We start from the raw sequence: 19,116 nt of genomic DNA on the forward strand, positions 1-19,116 counted from the left end.
AGTTCTCCCGGTATGGACAACGTTAATCAACTACATTTTTAGCTGTCTCAGCTATCTCTGGGACCTTGCTGTGTACAATGTGGTTGATAATTTTCCTTAAATTGTAACAATAACTATACCTTGAAAATTACTTCAATAATTGTGAATACTTTGGTTTCTGAGATTGTGAATAACTATGTAAAATTATATTAATTTGCAAGATGTCAGTGTCATGAACAACACCTGCATAGATTGGACATCCTTAGTTGCCCTGAGATGAAGGCACATGGCTTTTTTTTGAACCACTGCAATTATTTGTCGTGGTCTGATACAGCTGAGTATCTGCTGAGGCTTTCTAGGCTACTTCAGAGGGCATTTAAGAATTAACCACATTGATGCAAGACCCTTTTCACACAGAGGCCAGATGGCAAAAGGACAGCATACTCTCTCTTCCCCAAAGTGCAATAATAAACCACTTGTGGTTTTTATGATTATCTAATAGCTTCATGGTCACTTGTACTGTAATTATTGTGTTTTCACTTCTAGGTTTATTTTTTAAGCTGAATTCAACATTAGCTTCTTTCCTACTGCCATCAAACTTTTGAATGGACCTACCTTGCATTAAGCTGATCTTTCTCTACACTCTAGCCATGACTGTAACACTACATACTGCACTCTCTCGTTTCCTTCTCTATGAACAGTGTGCTTTGTCGGAACAGGGTGCAAGAAACAATATTTCTCTGGATTACTAGTCCAGTAACACAACCACTACACAATCGTACCTGTCCAAGCAGTCCTTTAATCTCTTTAAAAATAAATCAGGTGTATTGGAATTTGCTTCTTCTCTTGGGTGTGTGATTTCTTTTCTGTTAGCATTACCATTAGAGTTTAAATTGCAGAACATTGATTTGCTTTAAATCTAAGGTTAAAAAAATTCAGTAAAGAGAAAAAAATATTTTTATCAAAACTATTGTATTCCCCTTTACTAGGTTAGAATATATGTATTCAGTCCATGCTTTAGTATCTTTGTTGCACCATTTTTTGTACATGTTCATAATGAATAATAACAAAAGCTTATTACATTCCAACAGCAAATGGACATGAAGTACAATTTTACTGCATAGTAGTTCACGGGATTTCATTGCCATGTATCATGTTAAAATCACAATTATTCAGCAGTTCAAATTAATTCAATAAAAATGCTACTGAAATCCAATTACTGTTTGGACAATAACATTTCATTTTAAACTATGTAAACTTCATGCAGAATCCAAGGTGAAAGTCCAAGGTCATTGTATGGTCAACATAAAGGTTTCTTTAAGCTACATCAAGGTGTGATCAGAGATAGTGCTCTAAAAGCCAAATTATTGTAGGGGAAGAAAAGACAGGAAAGTAAAACATTCTTCTTAAGGTCTTGGAAATTAATTAAAAGCAGAGGATATTGTGATGATTTGCAAAAATGACTATTATGCTAAAAGGTATATTTGATTTGATTTATTATCACATGTATTAACATATAGTGAAAAGTATTCTTTCTTGTGCTCCATACAGATGAAACATACTGTTCATAGAGAAGGAAACAAGAGAGTGCAGAATGTAGTACTACAGTCATAGCTAGGGTGTAAATCAACTTAATGCAAGATAAGTCCATTCAAACGTCTGACAGCAGCAGGGAAGAAGCTGTTCTTGAGTCGGTTGGTATATGACCTGACTTTTGCATCTTTTTCCTGAAGGAAGGTGTTGGAAGAGAGAATGTCTGGGGTGCGTCAGGTCCTTAATTATGCTGGCTGCTTCGCTGAGACAGCAGGAAGTGTAGACAGAGTCAATGGCTGGGAGGCTGGTTTGCGTGATGGGTTGGGCTACATTCATGACCTTTTGTAGTTCAGTGTGGTCTTGGGCAGAATAGGAGCCATACCAAGCTGTGATACAACCAGAAAGAATACTTTCAGTGGTGCATCTGTCAAAGTTGGTGAGAGTCATAGCTGACCTGTCAAATTTCCTCAGTCTTCTGAAAAAGCAGAGTAGTTGGTGGGCTTTCTGAATAGTAGTATCAGCATGGGGGGACCAGGACAGGTTATTGGTTATCTGGACACCTAAAAACCAAAAGCTCTCGACCCTTTCTACTTCATCCTCGTTGATGTAGACAAGGGCATGTTTCCCTTTATACTTCCTGAAGTCGATGACAATCTTCTGCGTTTTAACATTGAGGGAGCGATTATTGTTGCTGCACCAGTTCACCAGATTCTCTAAATCATTCCTGTACTCTGTCCCATCATTGTTTGAGATCTGACCCACTACAGTGGTATCATCAGCAAACTTGAAAATCGAATTGGAGGGGAATTAATACCATTATTATCATTTGTATATATATTTGCACAATGGTGGACCACGTTCAGAGCAAACAAAAACAGAAAATGCTGGAAAAACCCAGCAGGTTTGGCAGCATCTGTAGATAGAGAAAAACAAGGTCCAATTTGACTCTTCTTTGGAAATTGAAAGAGATAGAAATGTGATGGGTTTTTTGGTTGTTGAAATGGGGAGGTGTTGGTAGATCAAAATAGAAGATCCAGGGTAGTTTAGAAGGCAGGAAAAATTAAACAACAAAGATGATGTGGAACACAAGACAAAAGGTGTGGTAATAATAGTATTAAAGACTAAAGTTTTGTTCCAGAGTGGGGTTAATAGCAGAATAGCACTGAAGTTCAGAGCAACTCCGATGAAAGTAATACTCATAAAATAATAACAAAGCTCCAATCCCTAACCTTGAAATAAATCTTTCACAGACAGATGGCCTACAGTAAGATATCCTTGCATTCTTTGAGATGCAAAAAAGCCTCCACAGGTTTCGGAGCAGTCAGTATGGAAGTCTTGAACAGTTAAAAACTGTTAAGAGGAAATTAAATGCATAGCAAGAAACAGAACTCTCAGAATTTAGTAGGCAGCTTTAAAAACAAGAAGTTCTAGCATTTTTGTTTAAGATTAGAGGAGATACCAAGGCAAAGAATGTCAAAAGATGAATGGTGAAATGCTGAAAAGTAATAGGTGCTGCTGGCTAGAGTTACTAGTGGTGTAAAAAATTGCATGTTTGAAGAACAAAGAACACAGAAAATTACAGCACAGCAACAGGCTCTTCAGACCTCCAAGCCAGCACTGATCATGCTGTCCGACTGAACTAAAATCCCTTCCAGGGACCATATATCTCTCTATTCCCATCCTATTCATCTATTTGTCAAGAGCTGAAAGAAATTATGGTTGGAATTTAACATGGGTGATGGGGTTTCACCCACCAGCCATATGTATATTTAAGGCTGAGATAGAATTTTGATTACTGAAGAAATCAAGGGTTACTGGGAAAGAACAGAAAGTGGACATGAGGAATGTTGGATCAGCTGTGATCCTATTGAACGGCGGAGCAGGCTCAAGGAACTGAGTGGCCTACTCTGCTCCTATTTCTCATGGTTTTATAAGATAATTGGCAGAAGAAGCAAAGGCAACATGAGGAAAACCATTTTCATGTGGCAAGTGGTTAGGATCTGGAACACATTGCCTGAAATTATGGTGGAGGCAGGTTCAACTGAGGCTTTTAAAAGGGAATTATCAGAAAAGGGAACATTTGCAGGGTTATAGAAAAGGGCTGGGGAATGGCACTGGGCAAATTACTCTTTAGAGGGTCAGCATGGACACCATGGTCTAAATGACTGCCTTCTGTGCTACAATCATTCTATGAATTACAATCTTTGATCATAAAAAATGTCTATGAACTATTGTCATTTCGCCAGATAAGTGATCGCTTCAAACTTCATGTTTCTAGCACCTTAATTTGAAGCAATATAATTCTCGATCTCCCAAATGTTCATGAATTTTTAAATATGTATTATGTTTATTAGCTATTTAATTATTTAAATAATCATTCTGCGGACATCAGTATTTACAGCATGATGTTAGCTATGCATGGTTCATTGAGCAGATGTCCAGTTTAATCAAGTACTTTTGAAAAGATTATCTCATTTAATGAGCTACAGAGATGGCAATTCTAAACTGAAAAAAAAACCTATGCTAATATTCCAAATTGCAGAAGGTTATTTTAATATAATTTTTATTTGTATTAACTCAGGATTTTATAGTTCCTTTCTGTTTGATTTTCCTGATTTTTTTGACAAAAGTAACAGTGAAATTGCTTGCAAAAGTGATTAAGCATTATTGTATTAAAGACTAGATCAGAAACCCCAAGGTATGTTATGAAGTTAGACTAGGCCCCAACTATGTTTTGGATTTTAGCATTACTGTGAGGATAAGGTGTTTCACTCCAGGTGTAACTGACACGCGAAGAAGCTTCTATCAAAACAAACTCTATTTCATAATGAATGAACTGGCTTAACTTGTACCAATTTTTTTTTTACCAATTAAAATACTTAAACAGTCCAAAGATGTGCAGGCATAGATTTCATTTTTAAAACTGCACATTTTGATGTTCAGCCAGCATTTCTTTGTCTTCATTACAGATAAATAAGTATCATAATAAAAATATATTTACAGAACAGGTATGGTCTGCAAAAATAGAATAATTTTACTGTGAATAAATTTTACAGATTACCAAAATTAATTAGATTTTAAAAAATTTATGAATGAACAATATATGTAAATGTATTTTATCTTGTTGCAAACAGCATATTGGCTCTGCTTCATATGGAAACAGGTTGACCAGATTTGGGATATTTTGTTTACTGATATAAACATGTGAAGTAACAAAACTTATCAACAAAGAAGTGTGAACCTCAACACCGGCGCCCCACAAGGCTGTGTCCTCAGCCCCTTACTATATTCCTTATACACCTATGGCTCTGTGACCAAATTCCCCTCCCACCTCGATTTTCAAGTTTGCTGACGACACCACTATACTGGGTCTGATCTCAAACAATGATGAGACAGGAAAAGAGACAGAGAGTTTGGTGAACTGGTGGAACGGCAATAGAGAGAGTCATTGACTTCAGGAAGCGTAATGGAGGACATGCCTCTGTCTACATCAGTGGGGACAAAGTGGAAATGGTGGAGAGCTTCAAGTTTCTAGGTATCCAGATCACCAACCTGTCCTGGTCCTCCATGCCGACACTATAGTTAAGAAAGCCCATCAACATCTCTAATTTCAGTATGTCTACTATGCCTCTTACCAACTATTACAGATGCACCAAAGAAAGCATCCTTGGTATGACTCCTCCTCTGACCAAGACCACAAGAAACTACAAAGAGTTGTGAACGAAGCCCAGTCCATCACACAAACCAGTCTCCCATCTATTGACTGTCTACACTTTCCGCTGCCTTGGAAAAGCAGTCAGCATAATTAAGGACCCCACACACCCCAGACATACTCTCTTCTATCTTCTTCCGTCAGGAAAAAGATATAGAAGTCTGAGATCACCTGCCAACCGAAGAACAGCTTCTTCTTTGCTGTCATCAAACTTTTGAATGGACCTACCTCGTATTAAGTTGATGTTTCTTTACACCCTAGCTGCGACTGTAACACTATATTCTGCAATCCCTCCTTTGCTTTTCTATGCATGTTATGCTTTGTCTGTATAGCATGCAAGAAACAATACTTTTCACTGAATTATAATACATGTGACAATAATAAATCAAATATGTTACAGGATATCAAGGAAAAGTCCAGGATGAGCCTTTATGAAAAGATACAGAGATTAGTGCTTATCCAGCTTCAAGCACTGACCATGTGTTAATGATTTGCATTGACATCTATCATACACATTTTCTGATCTCTGGAGTGCTCAATATCAATTGACAAGAAGGGGTGGGCGGGCCTCTTCCTTGAACCACCATAGTTTCTGGGTATATGGTGTCCTTCACAACGATCTTACGTAAGGACTGAATGATGATGGCAAAAGACAGCAAATCTTCAGGTCTGGGTTGGGTATGGACCTAAGCTATTGTTCCCATGTGATGCTACATCAGTTTGACAGAGATTTACACACACATTCTAGACTGACACTCAAGGTAGGACTGAAGAGAGTTTTTCAATTGACATATTAAAACAAGACCCCCATTTGTTCTTTTAGGGGCACCATCTTGGACAATATTTATCTTTTAATCAATGCCAACAGGAATGCTGAGTTGCCATTCCAGCCATGTTTCAGTAATAGCTACGATACCTTACTTTGAAATGGTTATGCTAGGATTGTCCGGTCCTGTTACTGGTGGGTAGTAATGTTGGAGGGGGCGGTGAATCCAATGAATCTAAACGTGGGACATAATATAATTAGGGAGCTTCCCTATTATTAAAATGTATGGCGATGGGGTTTCCGACCTTTCACGGCACAAATCCCATTATGCCACTGGTGGGTGGTAGACAGGGAAACCCCAACAGCACGAAAGCCGAGAACTCCCACTGGATTCACCACTCCTTTTGTGGTACTGAATTCCACAGATTCACCACTCTCTGGGTGAAGAAATTTCTCCTTACTTCAATTCTAAACGGTTTATCCCTTATCCTCAAATTATGACCCCTAGTTCTGGACTCCCGCACCACTGGGAACATTCTTTCTGAATCTACCCTGTCTAATCCTGTTGAAATTTTATAAGTTTCTGATGAGATCCCCTCTCATTCTTCTAAATACCAATGAATATAATCTGAACCTAATCTCTCCTCAAATGATAGTCCTGCCATCTGAGGAATCAGCCTGGTATGCCTTCACTGCACAACCTCTATGGTAAGGATATATTTGTCAGATAAGGAGACCAAAACTGCACACAATACTCTAGGTTTGGCGTCATTAATGCTCTAGACAATTGCAATAAAACTTCCTACTCCTATGCTCAAATCCTCTCACTATAAAGGCCAACATACCATCTGCCTTTACTGCTGCCTCACAGCGCTAGAGTCCCAGGTTCGATCTGAGGCTTGGATCACTGATTTGTGTGAAGTTTGCACATTCTCCCCATATTTGCATGGTTTCGTCTGGGTGCTTCGGTTTCCTCCCACAGTCTGAAAGACATGCTGGTTGGTGCACTGACCCAAATAGGTGCTGGAATGTAGCAACAATGGGATTTTCACAGTAACTTCATTGTAGTGTTAATGTAAGCCTTACTTGTGACTAATAAATAAACAAACTTTTCACTTCTTTACTGCCTGTCGTATCTGCATGCTTACTTTCAGCAACTGATGCACAAGGACACCAAGTTTTGCTAACTGTCCACCTCTCTCAATTTACACCCATTCAAATAATGATCTGTCTTCCTATTATTGCTACCAAAGTGGATAACCTCACATTTATGCACACTATACTGTATCTGCGCATGTCCACTCACTCAGCCTGTCCAAATCACGCTGAAGCAGCTCTGTATCCTCCTCATAGTTCACCTTCCCCCCCAACTTTGCAAATCTGGAGATAGATTTAGTTCCTGCGCCCAAATGATTAATATATAATGTGAACAGTTGTGGTCCTAGCACAGACCCCTGCCACCCCCAATTTCTTCTTCCTCCCACCACATGCAGAGACACTGCCAACTGGGGTCTTTGTTTGCCAGTAAGAAGTCGAGATTATTTTTTTACTTGCCCTTATCGTTTACTGGCACCCTTGACACTGTCAAGTTGGTCCCTGTCATGGATCCTATCCAACCTCTAGAATTCTTGTCTTTATTTTTAAAAACAAAAAGAAATTCTGTTTCTTTTCTTCTTTGTGATTTGTTGATCCCACCTTGCCGCCAACTAAATTGTTGTATTATCCATGACCGGACAACGCAAAGACCGGTTCTATATAGGAGGCCCATGAAAGTTTGAAGTGAAAAAGCAGACAACTTTATTATTAGGGGTGCATCGTACTTGAATTTTCCAACTGCCAACCACCTGGGAAAACGCTGATAATGTCACAGAGTGATCATGTGACCATCGAACTTAACTTAAATGTTTAACTTTAAACCTAACTTCTCTATCCCTCCTTGCGGTCTAATATCACTTTGCGATTCTTTTCCTGCTGTGTTGCTAATCTCTTTCTCCTGGTGGTTTGTTGTGTTTCTGTTTAAATCCTTTGAGCTGTTTTGGCAGTGCTCCTTGCACTCCCAACTCTCTACAGCTGCTTCGCCTCTGTTTTAATTCTCAGGATCGGTCCTGTGGTTCTGCTCATTCTCCTGTCTCTGCTTTGCTGCTCTGTCACAATTCTGTTTTGTCACTTGCTACTACAGGTCTTAATTATTGCTGAAAAGAGAGAAATGCTTTTGGAGCTTATCATCTTGTGCTCATCAGGACAAACATAAATTTCAAACAGTTACACATGGAAAATAGAAGCAGGAGTAAGCCATTCAGGCCTTTGAACTGGCTCCGCCATTCAACATGATTATGGCTAGTCTTCTATCTCACATCAGCACTCTCATCATACCCCTCGACATCACTGGAGAGATCTATCTATTTGCTTCTTAAATATATTCAGTGATTTGGCCTCCGCATCCTTCTGTGGTAAAAAATTCCATAAGTTCACCATCCGACAGCAAGGTGGCACAGTGGTTAGCACTGCTGCCTCACAGCTCTAGAGACCCAGGTTCAACTCCCAGTTTGGGTCACTATCAGTACAGAATCTGCACGTTCTCCCTGTGTCTGCATGGGATTCCTCCTGTTGCTGGTTAGGTGCATTTGCCATGCTAAAAATTCTTCCTTAATGTACCAGAAGAGATGCTGGACTATGGGAACTAAGGGATTTTCTCAGTAACTGCATTGCAATGTTAATGCAAGCCTACTCTCACACTAAAACAAACTAAACAAAATACCAAGTGAAGAAATTTCTCCTCATGATCTAATCCGCATCCTGAGATTGTGGCCCGTTGATCTAGACCCACCAGCTAGAGGAAATAACATCCCAGCAATCAGTCTGTCCAGCTCTGTCAGATTTTATATACGTTTCAATCAGATCCCCTCTCATTTTTCTAAATCCCAGTCAATATGAGCCCAATCTTTCCCCATCCAACAATACTGCCTTCCCAGGAATCAATCTGGTGAACATTCATTGTACTCCCTCTATAGTGAGTATATCCTTTCTTAGATAAGAAGGCCAAAATTGCACACAATACTTCAGATGAGGTCTCACCAAGGCCCTGTAGAGCTGTAGTAAGGTTTGCTCCTACACTCAAGTCCTCTTACAATGAAGGCCAACATACAATTTGCCTTCCTAAACTGCTTCTTGTCTTCACCCAGGTCCCTTTGTATTTCAACATTTCCCAATCTATCACCATTTAAGTGGATACCACAGGGGAAAAAGGGTGTTATTTGGTTGGCAAATTGACTCTGATTGGCTGAGATGTTAGCTGAAAGATCCTATTAGTGAAAAATACCACTCACATCACCACTATACAGAGCAGCGTGGAACTGCTTGAAAACCTGTTGTTCATTTATTTTCAGTCAAGCTCATTATGTGGCTCATTTAAGCTTGTTGGAAGTGACATATTAATGTGCAGGGACCTACATATATTAATATATAAGTGACATATGTTAATGCACAAATCAGATGCACCTTTCTCTGATTTGATTTATTGTCACATGTATTAACATACAGTGAAAAGTATTGTTTCTTGAGCGCTATATAGACAAAGCATACTGTTCACAGAGAAGGAAACAAGAGAGTGCAGAATGTAGTGTTACAGTCATAGCTAGGGTGTGGAAAAAGCTCAACGTAATGTAAGGTAAGTTCATTCAAAAGTCTGACAGCAGCAGGGAGAAGCTGTTCTTGAGTTGGTTGGTACGTGACCTCAGACTTTTGTATCTTTTTCCCCCAGAGGAAAAAGGTGAAGGAGAGAATGTCCAGCATGCGTGGTATCCTTAATTATGCTGGCTGCTTTGCTGAAGCAGCAGCAAGTGTAGACAGAATCAATGGATGGGAGGCTGGTTTGCGTGATGGATTGGACTACATTCACAACCTTTTGTAGTTCCTTGTGGTCTAGAATAGAAGCTATACCAAGCTGTGATTTTACCAGAAAGGATGCTTTCTATGGTGCATCTCTAAAAGTTGGTGAGAGTCATAGCTGACATGCCAAATTTCCTTAGTCTTCTGGGACAGTAGAGGCGTTTGGTTGGCTTTTTTACCTATAGTGTTGGCATGGAGGGACCGGGACAGGTTGTTGGTGACCTGGACATCTAAAAACTTGAAGATCTCGACCCTTTCTACTTCGTCTCCATTGAGGAGACAGGGACATGTTCTCCTTTATGCTCCCTGAAGTCGATAACAATCTTCTTCACTTTGTTGACATTGAGCGAAAGATTATTGTTGCTGCACCAGTTCACCAAATTCTCTATCTCATTCCTGTACTCTGCCTTGTCATTGTTTTGATATCCGACCCACCACAGTGGTGTGTTGAAAATCAAATTGGAGGGGAATTTGGCCACACACAGTCATAGGTGCATAAGGAGTACAAGTTGAAATGGGGAACCGATAGGTCCCTGTTGCTTTCTCCACTGCAATGCCTCAAGCAATAAATTCAACTCGCCAACCCATTAGCATCCCTCTTCTCCTGTAGTATAAACTACTGTGATCATCTGAAATTTGACATTCTTGTGCTTGCCTTGATGTGTGCAAGATGAAAAGCTTTAGCAACATGTCTCTTTTCCGCAATATTCAGTTTAAATCCTTAAAGTTGCTCCCATGGTTTGGCTTGGCAATTTCTTGCAAGGGAAAAGCATCAAATATAACAGTATTAACTGGCAACATCTTTTTTGATGTACATTCCGCCAGACAGACAGTATGGTAAATTTTCATTTTCACGACTTGGAAGGTAATCTGATGCAGCAGATTCAGTCTGACTTTCATTTTAATAATTTCAGTCACTGATCAGGAAAAAGAAAATTACCCCATACAATTGTAATATAGTATTTTCTGATTGATAAGGTCTACACTCAAAAGTTTTGTAACACATACATGTCAGAAAATATATTTAAAGCTAGAAGAGATAAATCATAAACAAGGTCCTGCAAGGAATAGCAATTTATTCAAAATTTATTTGCTGACCGTTATTTTGAGCTTGCTCCATGTTCAACCAGGTCAGCATCACACAGAGTGGGTGAAAGAGTTCCAGGAAAAGCCCAGCTGTCCTGCTTCTCACTGTACCTCCCTTCCTCTCAGGATCAGGAAAACATTTATCCTTCAACGTTGATCCCAAGGCACTGCAGAAAACTAAAGGAAACATTAAAAAAAATGTAATGGCAACTTTGTGGTTCCTTTAGTTTCAACTGATGAACTCATAGTTTCTTGTTTTATTTGCAAATTTGAATTATTTCAAGTATTTACAAATAACCTGAACTGAAGCAATATGCTCTATTATTCAGATAGTGTTAGGGTCAGTTTGTGGGGAAAAGACTTCCTGAAGAAGGGCAAAAAAATCAATAATAACTGGAATTTATGTAATGTCTTCAATGTAGAAAAACATCCAAAGTTGCTCCAGGGAACCACAATCAGACAAAGCTGAATGCTGTGTCAAAGAAAAATAAACTAAAAGAGATGACTAAAGACTTGGTCGGACAGGACAGTTTTTTGAAAATGTACTGCTTGATTTCAAAACAATTTGTTTAAAAAGTAACTTTGTCAGATAACACCACAAGGAAATTTGAGGGTCAAAATGTAAATGTTAACTTAATAAATACAAAATCTAAAGACATTCACAAGCTTTGCTATCACCACTACCCCACAGGAAAGTCACTGGAGAATATTGTGGACATCATTGAAATATCACTATTTTCATGTTTTATTGGCTTAAAACATATTCAAGTTACTTTAGTAGGCTTATGAAATATCTTTCTTCAGTTTGTACATTTATTTCCCATTTAAAGTTGTAGGTTTTGATTTCTTTCTCCTGCCCAAATTACAGATAGGACATGCCAGCAACCTGCTCATTGCTTTTCTCCAAATACACTTGCCTACAGCCCACCGTTAACACACACAGTTCTCATTTCTTTCTTCTCATGATTCTGTGTTGCTGAAGAATGAAAGATATACAAGCCCCTGGAAGCTATGTACCATAACAAATATAATTTCCCAAATTATCACATTTCATGTGCACCCTGCCAGAAAATGAAATATATATTTATTCATAAAATATGGGCAAAACACCCTTACATTGTCATTATGACATCCAATGCTTTTTATTTTTTTTACATCAGCTTGCTTCACTAATGCTTTGGAAGTGAATATGTTGCATTCGACTAAGTCAGAAATGTGAAGGCCCACGTATGACTTTTGATGCATGTTAAATTAAAGACCTAATCTTACCTTTGATAAGAGTGGAAATTTACATTTACCTCAGTGTCTCCAAATAAGGAAAAGGAAAAATCAATCAGAGCTCTTGTTCTGATCTTTCCCAGGACCTTACATGTGTCAAGTGACAACAGGATAAAGTCAACAGCCAAAACAACATTCAATATCTGTTAACTCACATATGTAAAACGGCCAGTTAGATGGGATACAGAGGGCTTTCAACACCCACAGAACCATTCCCTTGAATCATATCTTTGGAGAAGACCGAGAGTGAGAACAAAAACTGGAAAACCTAACTGTGTACCATAACAGTCTCCGCTGTTAATACTAATTGTGTAAAAACAAACAAAAAATACTGAAAAAGAATTGAGTAATCTAAAAAGACTTACTTTACCCACTAAGGCCCAGTTAAATTGCACTGCTCTTAATTATCGTTCCTAGTGTTGAGAAGAGGCTAAATGTTAGCCTTCATGCCCTTTTGTATGAAACCTATCACACAAAATTGTAGCTTTGGTTAAAAGCAAGCCTTTAAAATATCTCTATTATATACCAACACTGTTTTACTGAATTGCCACCATTCATAATGCCATATAAGCTGTTAAAATGCTGCCCTCTGCTGATAAACTTTGTTAATAGATGACTTGTCCTTTTTATTTAGATACCTTGATCCCAGTGAACGAGAGCAATCCGTGAAAACATATAGTGGCAAAGATCCTTTACAAATGGCTCAGAATCTCTTGGCAGTAACCCTGAAAAGAAAGAAAACCAACATTTAAATGTAAACATTTAGACACAGGAAAAAAAATTGTAATAGGGGCAGCAAGCTTCCACTCCCAAACAAGATCACGACTGGTCTGCAATCTCAACTCCGCCTTCAAACACTATCCTGATATCTCTTGATTCCCCTCATATCATAAGCATCCACAGTATTCTAGGGTAAATAATCATGAAGATTCAGAAATTTCTTCTCACCTCAGTCCTAAATGGCCAACCCTTCATCCTGAGACTGCGATCCCCAGTTCTAAGATCCCCATGTTCCCAACATTCCAAAAATAACTACATGTTTCAATGAGATTACCTCTCCCTTTTCCAGCAAGCTGAGAATACAGACCTAATAAGAACATAAGAAATAGGAGCAGGAGTAGGCCATCTAAGCCCTTCGAGCCTGCCCCGCCATTCAATAAGATCATGGCTGATCTGTCGTGGCTCAGTTCCACATTCCCGCCCTCTCCCCATAACCCTTAATCCCCTCTCTTATCAAAAACCCATCAACCCGCGTCTTAAAAATATTTAGCGAGGTAGCCTCCACCACTTCAACGGGCAGAGAATTCCAGAGATTCACCACCCTTTGAGTGAAGAAGTTCCTCCTCAACTCCGTTCTAAACCGCCCCCCCCTTTATCTTGAGGCTGTGCCCCCTAGTCCTACTATCCTTTCTGAGCGGGAAGAGTCTCTCCACCTCTATCCTATCCATCCCATTCATCATCTTATACGTCTCAATGAGATCTCCCCTCATTCTTCTAAACTCTAACGAGTACAAGCCTAGTTTATTCAGCCTCTCCTCACAGCTCAACCCCCTCAACTCCGGAATCAGTCTAGTAAACCTCCTCTGCACTCCCTCCAAGGCCAAAATATCCTTGCGTAAGTATGGCGCCCAAAACTGCACACAGTAGAAGTGGATTATGGAGATCTGAAATAAAAATAGAAAATGCTGGAAAATCTCAGCCGATCTGGCAACATCTGTGGAGAGACAAATGGAGTTCCAAGAGTCACACTGGACTCTGTTTCTCTCTAATTCTCCTATCAAACTGCATAACTCTACCCTACTTCACATTATATTTCATCTGTCACCTATTTGTCCAATCACCTAACCAATTTAAATCCTTTCACAACCTCCTTGCATCCTTCGCACAGCGTACTTTCCCACCTAACTTTGTATTGTCAGCAATCTTGGACACAGTAGTCAGTCCTTCATACAAGTCATTGTTAAATATTGTCATAGCCGAACATCGTCATATCTGAGACCCTAAGCAATTATCCTTCCAGTATCTAACTGATATTTCAATGTTTAGAATCCAATGGTGAAATCATGCAAAGTTTTAGAGGATTTTGTATATTTGAATTTTATAAATCAATTACCTCCTATTCTTTAAAAGTTATTCTCTTTGTGTAATGCACCATATCTGAATTAAGATGGTAAACTGGTCTCCCTATTATCATTCCTGAGTTAGCTGCTAGATGGTGCGCATCTGATTTCCTGTTCCTGGAGGGAGCTGTGGGGCATTTGCTCGCCATTCATTATGTACAGAAATCGATAAAAGTGTCTCAGAACTATAATCACATAACTGCAAAAACTCTATGAAAATGTCAATTAATTCAAGGTAATTTACAGAAATTCAATATTAAAGAACTGCAGATTGAATACCTGAAACTGCCAGTCCAATCTTTGTCAATATTACTGCTTGCATTTTTATTCAAAAGCATTACATATATTGAACACAACTTTAGATCTCCAATGCACTTAAAATACTGATAATTAGAACTCCTTCAGTGTTTGGAAAGGGAAAGGCTTGAAAGGACGTCACAAAGCACCTGCGGCGTAATGGTTAGCACTGCTGCCTCACAACACCAGGGACCTGGGTTCGGCTCTTGGGGCTTGCCAATGACTGAATGCTGAACTGGACTAGCCATATACATACTGTGACTACAAGAGCAGGTCACAGACTAGGAATCCTGCAGCGAATAAATCGCCTCATGACTCCCCAAAGCCTGTTCACCATCTACCAGGCACAAGTCAAAGATGTGTTGGAATACTTTCTGCTTACCTAAGTGCAACTCCAACATTCAAGAAGCTCAACACCATCCAGGACAAAGTAGCCTACTTAACTCTTTCCACAAAGATTTATTCTCTCTACCACTATCTATTAAGGTAGCAGTAGGTAAGAGCACTAGTTCAGGTAAGAATAGGCAGCATGGGAATACGCAGGGGTGATTAGTTAACTTTTATATGTAATATAGCATGGCTAATTTATAAAATGGGTTTTATTTAATGGCGCTCTTATTGTTTCATTATCTCCAAGCAGTATCTGTAATGGCCAATGATGGAAGGGAAGTAAGACATTTTTTATTCTATGGCGAAAGATGAATTGCTGAATCATACCTGGATGAATTCTTCACAAGGGCAGAAAGGAACTGTCTGGGTTACTTCACTTTTTCTTTCTGCTCACTGTGGGCATTGGTTTAGCTGCTGATTCAAAGTGCTAAGATTATGCAGAAGGTAGCAGACCAGCAAAAATCGTGATGCCAATTCTGCTGAGTGAATGTTGCAGTGTGCCTCCAAAGTGGCAATGGAAACACTTTTAGTATGTCAATGGTGTGGTTCTATCACATTTTGTGTGACAGCATAACTTTTACTCAACGCATGCTGCACAATTGAATGTGGATATCACACCAGTCATTATCCATGTCTTCAGTGAACAACCAGTGCCAGCCAGTAACCCCTCTTGGTTTGCCGTGATGTTTCAAATACAGCAGGCATGTTGCAGAACGAAAGGAATCTTGATTGCTCTGAGGATACTAGAGTTTGATGTGCATAATTTGCCTCTTAGGAGCATTTCAGGAGTGGGAACCTTTTTGGTTCCATGTTAAGCAGAACTGGCATGAGAAGCTCAAAGTAATGTGAGTGCGGTCACTGGCAACCTGCACAAAGGGAAAGTCTGCAATTCTATCGAAACCTCATGCTTGCTCTGGCAATAAAGAATGTAATATTGTTGGTTCTCATTGAAGAGTTTCAGCGCACTCCCTTAAACAAGCGTGGATGTCAAAGTTCAAGATGCTGCAAATATATCAAGCTCCTGCCGAGTTGTAGTTATACAAAAGTTCATCACCATGGTTACTTTAACAGCATTGTGGACCTTGCCCCACTGAGATTGCAACTATGGTTGCAGCAAATGGCAGAATTCAGTGAGGATTTAATTAATCTCACACATTGTTCCTCACTAACGATCAGATGGAATGAATGCTCACAAAGCACCTTAGGCAGGTATGATCCTCTACTGAAAGCCGCACACACACCCCCCCCGCCCCATGCTTACATATGCAAGGTTAAGACATAGCATTAGCTGGAACATTGAGCTCCAAAATGGCAACACAAGTATCAAATCAGATTGCAGCACATTACTGTGCAGACTAACTGCACATTTTCAGTGTGTGGCTGGACCCTGTCCTTTGCAGACAGAAGGAGCATGTTCACACAAAGAACAAAGAAAATTACAGCACAGGAACAGACCCTTCGGCCCTCCAATCCTGCACCGACCATGCTGCCTGACTTAACTAAAACCCCCTATCCTTCTGGAGACCATATCCCTCTGTTCCCATCCCATTCATGTGCTTGGCAAGATGCCCCTTAAAAGTCACAACCATAACCACTTCCACTACCTCCACCGGCAATGAGTTTCAGGCATCCACCACCTTCTGTGTAAAAAATCTGCCTCGTATATCTCCTTTAAACCTTGCCCTTCACACCTTAAACCTATGCCCCCTCATAATTGACTCTTCCACCCTGGGAAAAAGCTTCTGACTATCCACTCTTCCATGCCTCTCATCATCTTGTAAACTTCTATCACGTCTCCCCTCAACCTCCGTCGCTCCAGTGAGAATAAACCAAGTTTCTCCAACCTCTCATAGAACATAGAGCATTACAGCGCAGTACAGGCCCTTCAGCCCTTGATGTTGCGCCGACCAGTGGAACCAATCTAATGACCCTCTAACCTAAACTATTCCAATATTATCCATATGCCTATCCAATGACCATTTGAATGCCCTTAAAGTTGGCGAGTCCACAACTGCTGCAGGCAGGGCATTCCACGCCCTTACTACCCTCTGAGTAAAGAACCTACCTCTGACATCCGTCCTATATTTGTCACCCCTCAATTTAAAGCTATGTCCCCTCGTGTTAGCCATCACCATCCAAGGAAAAAGGCTCTCACTGTCCACCCTATCTAATCCTCTGATCATATTGTATGCCTCAATTAGGTCACCTCTTAACCTTCTTCTAACAAAAACAACCTCAAGTCCTTTAGCCTTTCCTCATAAGACCTTCCCACTGTACCAGGCAACATCCTGGTAAACCTTCACTGCACCCTTTCCAATGCTTCCACATCTTTCCTATAATGCGGCAACCAGAACTGTACGCAATACTCCAAGTGCGGCAGCACCAGAGTTTTGTACAGCTGCAACATGATCTCACGGCTCTGAAATTCAATCCCTCTACCAATAAAAGCTAACATACTGTACGCCTTCTTAACAACCTTATCAACCTGGGTGCCAACTTTCAGGGATCTATGCACATGTACACCGAGAACTCTCTGCTCATCCACACTACCGAGAGTCCTTCCATTAGCCCAATACTCTGTAATCCTGTTATTCCTTCCAAAGTGAATCACCTCACACTTTCCCCCATTAAACTCCATTTGCCACCTCTCAGCCCAGCTCTGCAGCTTATCTATGTCCCTCTGCAAACTGTAACATCCATCCTCATTGTCTACAACTCCTCCGACTTTAGTATCATCCGCAAATTTACCAACCCATCCTTCTACACCCTCATCTAAGTCATTTATAAAAATGACAAACAACAGTGGCCCCAAAACAGATCCCTGCAGTACACTACTAGTAACTGAACTCCAGGTTGAATATTTCCCATCAACCACCAACCTCTGTCTTCTATCAGCTAGCCAATTCCTGATCCAAACCGCTAAATCACCCTCAATCCCATGCATCCATATTTCCTGCAGCAACTTACCACGGGGAACCTTATCAAACGCTGTGCTGAAATCCATATACACCACGTCAACTGCTTTACCCTTATCCATCTCTTTGGTCACCTTCTCAAAGAACTTAATAAGGTTTGTGAGACACAGCCTACCGTTCACAAAACCGTGTTGCCTATCCCTAATGAACCTATTTCTCTCTAGATGATTATAAATCCTATTTCTTATAATCCTTTCCAAAACTTTGACCACAACAGAAGTAAGGCTCACCGGTCTATAATTTCTAGGATGGTCTCTACTCCCCTTCTTGAACAAGGGGACAACTTTTGCCATCCTCCAGTCTTCCAGCACTATACCTGTAGCCAATGATGACATAAAGATCATAGCCAAAGGTTCTGCAATCTTCTCCCTAGCCTTGCAGAGAATCCCAAGATAAATCCCATCCGGCCCAGAGGACTTACCTATTTTCATACTTTCAAGAATAGCTAACACCTCCTCCTTATGTACCTCAGTCCCGTCTAGTCTAAAAGCCTGTATCTCAGTATTCTCCTCAACTACATTGACTTTTTCCTGCGTGAATACTGATGAAAAATATTCATTTAGTGCCTCTCCTATCTCTTCAGGCTCCGCGCACAACTTTCCACTACTGTCCCTGACTGGCCCTAATTTTGCCCTACTCAATCTTTTATTCCTGACATACCTATAGAAAGCTTTAGGGTTCTCCTTGGTCCTACCTGCCAAAGTCTTCTCATGTCCTCTTCTGGCTCTTCTTAACTCTCTCCTTAGTTCCTTCCTGGCTCATTTGTAACTCTCCAGTGCCCTAACTGAGCCTTCATGTCTCATCTTTACATAAGTCTCCTTCTTCCTCTTCAACAGAGATTCAACTTCCTTAGTAAATCACTGTTCCCTTGCTCGACCACTTCCTCCTTGCCTGACAGGTACATATTTATCAAGGACTCACTGTAGCTGCTCCTTGAACAAGCTCCACATTTCAATTGTTCCAATCCCCTGTAGTTTCCTATTCCAACCTACGTATCCTAGATCTCACCTAATCGCCTCATAATTTCCTTTCCCCCAGCTATAACTTCTGCCCTTCAGTATATACCTATTCCTTTCCATCACTAAGGTAAAC

General features: G+C 40.1%; 1 protein-coding gene across 2 annotated transcripts in view; it reads right to left on the reverse strand.

Annotated features, from left to right (window-relative positions):
- The window catches only part of ccdc142 (coiled-coil domain containing 142), a 115,486-nt gene that overhangs the window by 62,069 nt on the left and 34,301 nt on the right, over window positions 1-19,116 (reverse strand). For both annotated transcript variants that reach the window (XM_080200586.1, XM_080200656.1), the window contains exons 6-7: window positions 12,881-12,967; window positions 10,977-11,141 (exon numbers count right to left, since the gene is read on the reverse strand). In XM_080200586.1, coding sequence (XP_080056712.1) covers window positions 10,977-11,141; window positions 12,881-12,967 — 252 coding nt within the window. The remainder of the gene's footprint in view (window positions 1-10,976; window positions 11,142-12,880; window positions 12,968-19,116) is intronic.

This window comes from Carcharhinus amblyrhynchos, chromosome 1, assembly GCF_965287045.1.
Source record: "Carcharhinus amblyrhynchos chromosome 1, sCarAmb.v2.hapA, whole genome shotgun sequence".
Lineage (NCBI taxonomy): Eukaryota > Metazoa > Chordata > Chondrichthyes > Carcharhiniformes > Carcharhinidae > Carcharhinus > Carcharhinus amblyrhynchos.